Source organism: Callorhinus ursinus, unplaced genomic scaffold (assembly GCF_003265705.2).
Source record: "Callorhinus ursinus isolate GAN/ISIS: 27379988/994484 unplaced genomic scaffold, GSC_fseal_2.0 scaffold1899, whole genome shotgun sequence".
Lineage (NCBI taxonomy): Eukaryota > Metazoa > Chordata > Mammalia > Carnivora > Otariidae > Callorhinus > Callorhinus ursinus.
This window is the reverse complement of record NW_027398953.1, coordinates 1-3,757: the sequence shown is the minus strand read 5'-3', so window position 1 is coordinate 3,757 and position 3,757 is coordinate 1. Positions and strand designations below refer to the sequence as shown.

Sequence of the window (3,757 nt, the reverse complement as noted above, 5' to 3'; positions counted from 1 at the left end):
TTGAGAACTTAACGTCCTCCTAAACAGTTGAGCATTGAAAGACTAATGCAGATGATCATTCAAAAACTTAATATTATCTAACAGATGTGGGAAGATGGGTCAAATGTCAAGAGTCTTGTTTTCTCTTGAAATATCTATATATTGGGGCACCTGGGTGGCTCAGTTGGTTAAGCGTCTGCCTTTGGCTCAGGTCATCATTCCAGGGGCCTGGGATGGAGCCCTGTATCGGGCTCCCTGTTTGGCAGGGAGTCTGCTTCTCCCTCTCCCCTGCTTGTGCTCTCTCTCTCAAATAAATAAATAAAATCTTAAAAAAATAAACATCTATGTATTTACCTAAAAAAATTACAAACTGAAAGAAGTATATGAAAGTGTTGATGCCATTTTTCCCATTGTGTATATTTTCAAAATGTTGAAATATAATATTCTATCAATCACCATGCATACATAGTTAACATCACACTGTCGGTTTGGCTGTTAAATACTTGACATTCACTTTTTTCAAAAGTAAATTTATTTATAGCATGGTTTTGGAGTTTCACATCAGTCATGGTTCCACAATAGAAGGTAAATCAACCTTAACTGATGACATTTTCAGCACATTTATTATCATTTTTGTTTTTTTAGCTGTGTGTATTAAAATGTTTTCAAATTATCATTATCGGTAAAAGATAAATAATCTGGAAAATTGATTAATGTTCAGATTCTTTCGTGTTTGGGTGATCTGAATGCTGAGGGGAAAGTGATGTTAGTAGAGAGTAAGAATCTTTGAAAAACTAAAGGGAATGATAAATGTACTGCTAAATATTATATAAGAAATGAATCCAGTAACATTATTCTAATTCTTTACTACTTTGAATACTGGGAAGTGAAAGTATTTCAATTGATTTTGTATTTTCAAGTAATTTCTTATCTTCTCACTATTCTTTATATTACCATTTTTCCACATTTCTTTTATACATTGACACAAAAATAATACAAGTCTCACATGAAACTTAAACCAAAAGTAAGGAATATATTTGCGGGGGTGCCTGGGTGGCTCAGTCGGTTGAGCATCTGTCTTTGGCTCAGGTCATGATCCTGGCATCCTGGGATCAAGCCCCGCATCAGGCTCCGTGCTCAGCAGGGAGCTTGCTTCTCCCTCTCCCTCTGCCTGGCTCTCTGCCTATTTGTGATCTCTCTCTCTCTGTCAAATAAATAAATAAAATCTTTTTTAAAAAGGAATATATTTGGGGTTTATGCTTTACATGTAAAAGTGTCAAGTAATAGAATTATTGATTTCCTGGACCCAATGTCTTCATAGGTAAGGAGGCTTTTTAATATTTAAGGAATTCTAGGTAGTATAGACACAAGCAGAAGGTTAAATTTCTTTTCAGTGGAAAAAATTGGTGACATTTTCTTTTGGGACATTTTCTTCTGGCCATATTTATAAGTCTAAGTGGTACCATGCAGTAAATCAAAAGGATGATTAAAAAGAGATGAAATTAACATAGTCCAGTTAATAATGTGGTTTATTTTCAATATTTTAATTTTTACTGGAACCCAAACACTTTATGGAGTAGTATATCTACAGGAAAATATTAGTATTTTGATTTGCTGCATAAAAGCAAAGATATGTACTTTCACAGTTTATATGAACTGTGATTTATCAGTTGAAGAAATGCTGCCTAGATGCATCTGATTTGAAAAATGGTGTCAAGATACTGACCAAAAGTGTTTTTACTATGATTTTGACCTCTAGAAATTTTAAATCTCCACATATGAGTTTTTAGTCAACATTAAAAGTAGTTGATATAGGGAGAAATTAAAGAAATGGATTTTTAGCAATTTAAACATCAGACTTCCAAACTGTAACTCACACAAGAATGCTATTCAAGTAGTTTGTTACTTTAAAGATAACATCAACAAAAAGCCAATATTAAATGCTGCAAATAGAAATATAAATTTGTTTCATGAATAACATAGAAGTAGTGTACAAACATCCCATGAAAATAATAGAAAACACTCAAGAAATTTAACAAGATATATTTAAATATGAAAATAAGTAGAAAACTAAAACCTTTAATTTTAGTTAGGAATTATATAAAGTCACTCCCTAAATAGAATAGACCAATACAAATTACTCTAGTAAAGACTGGTGTGGCACGACTAAAGTAGCATTGATTTTGCAGTATTTTAATGAAAATTGATATTCTTTATTATAATCTTAACGATGTATTTAAATTAGAGATAAGGAAAATAAAGAATACCTAAAAGTCATTGAAATTGGGAAATATAAGGCAAATAAAACACAACAAAGTAAAAACTCACCCTTTCATCCACATGATGGCGCTGGAAACCGCAAGTTTGGTGATTGGCTTTTTTTTTTTTCCCCCTTTCCCAATAAAGGAAATCAGTGAATTAGTTTATTTTCCTTAGACAGAAAGGAAAAGGCTACTCCTTTTTTTAGTCTGCTGCTGAGGCTGAAAAGGTGAGCAAATAAAAAATTATAGGAAATTGGGAATTAGGTTTCCAAAAGCTATCGTGTGGTAGTGCAATAGACATTTGAAAATTGCAACGAATTTGCGATGGTATATTCCCAGAGAAGAAGTCCAGGTTCCCCGCGCCTGCTGCTCTGGCTTCTGCTCCTCGCAGTCTGGGAAGCCGGGAGCGGCCAGGTCCACTACTCGGTCCCGGAGGAGGTCAAACACGGCACCTTCGTGGGCCGCATCGCCCAAGACCTGGGGCTGGAGCAGGCGGAGCTGGTGCCGCGCCTTTTCCGAGTGGCGTCCAAAGGTCATAGAGACCTTCTGGAGGTAAATCTGCAGAATGGCATTTTGTTTGTGAATTCTCGGATCGACCGGGAGGAGCTGTGCGGGCGGAGTCTGGAGTGTAGCATCCACCTGGAGGTGATCGTGGACAGGCCGCTGCAGGTTTTCCATGTAGAGGTGGAGGTGAAGGACATTAACGACAACCCGCCAAGGTTTTTCCGACAGGAACAAAGATTATTTATTTTAGAGTCAAGAATAGTGGATTCCCGGTTTCCGCTAGAGGGCGCATCTGATATGGATGTCGGAGCAAACGCAGAATTGAGATACAAATTAAATCCTAATGAATATTTTGATTTGGATGTTAAAGCAAATGAAGAAGAAACAAACATTTTAGAGCTGGTCTTAAAGAAAGCAGTAGATCGAGAAGAAATCCAGGAACATCTTTTATTACTGACTGCAATTGATGGAGGAAAACCTGAACTAACAGGTACAGTTCAATTATTGATCAACGTATTGGATGCGAATGATAATGCCCCCAAATTTGATAAATCAGTTTATAATATCAGATTATTAGAAAATGCACCAAATGGGACATTAGTTATTAAACTGAACGCCTCAGATGCAGATGACGGCATTAATAAGGAAATAGTATACCTCTTTAGTGATCTTGTTCTTGACAACGTCAAATCTAAATTTATAATTGATTCGAATAATGGGGAAATAACAGTTAAGGGAGAACTGGATTACGAAGACTGTAATTTATATGAAATTAATATTGATGCCGTAGATAGAAGTCCATTCCCATTAACTGGACACTGCAAAGTAATAGTAAAACTCCTAGATGAGAATGATAATACCCCAGAGATGGTCATAACCTCCATATCTCTGCCGGTCCAAGAGGACGCTCCAGTGGGGACTGTCATCGCCCTGATCAGTCTGTCCGACCGCGACTCCGGTCTCAATGGGCAGGTGACCTGCTCACTAACACCCCATGTCCCCTTCAAGCTGGT

General features: G+C 36.7%; 1 protein-coding gene across 1 annotated transcript; it reads left to right on the top strand.

Moving 5' to 3' along the window:
• Positions 1-2,475: 2,475 nt before the first annotated feature.
• LOC141372165 (protocadherin alpha-5-like) lies at positions 2,476-3,751 on the top strand (the record flags this gene model as incomplete). The annotated part of the gene is made up of 1 exon (XM_073890672.1): positions 2,476-3,751. A coding segment is annotated over exon 1 (1,187 nt), but the record flags the coding sequence as incomplete, so codon positions are not given.
• Positions 3,752-3,757: the final 6 nt, after the last annotated feature.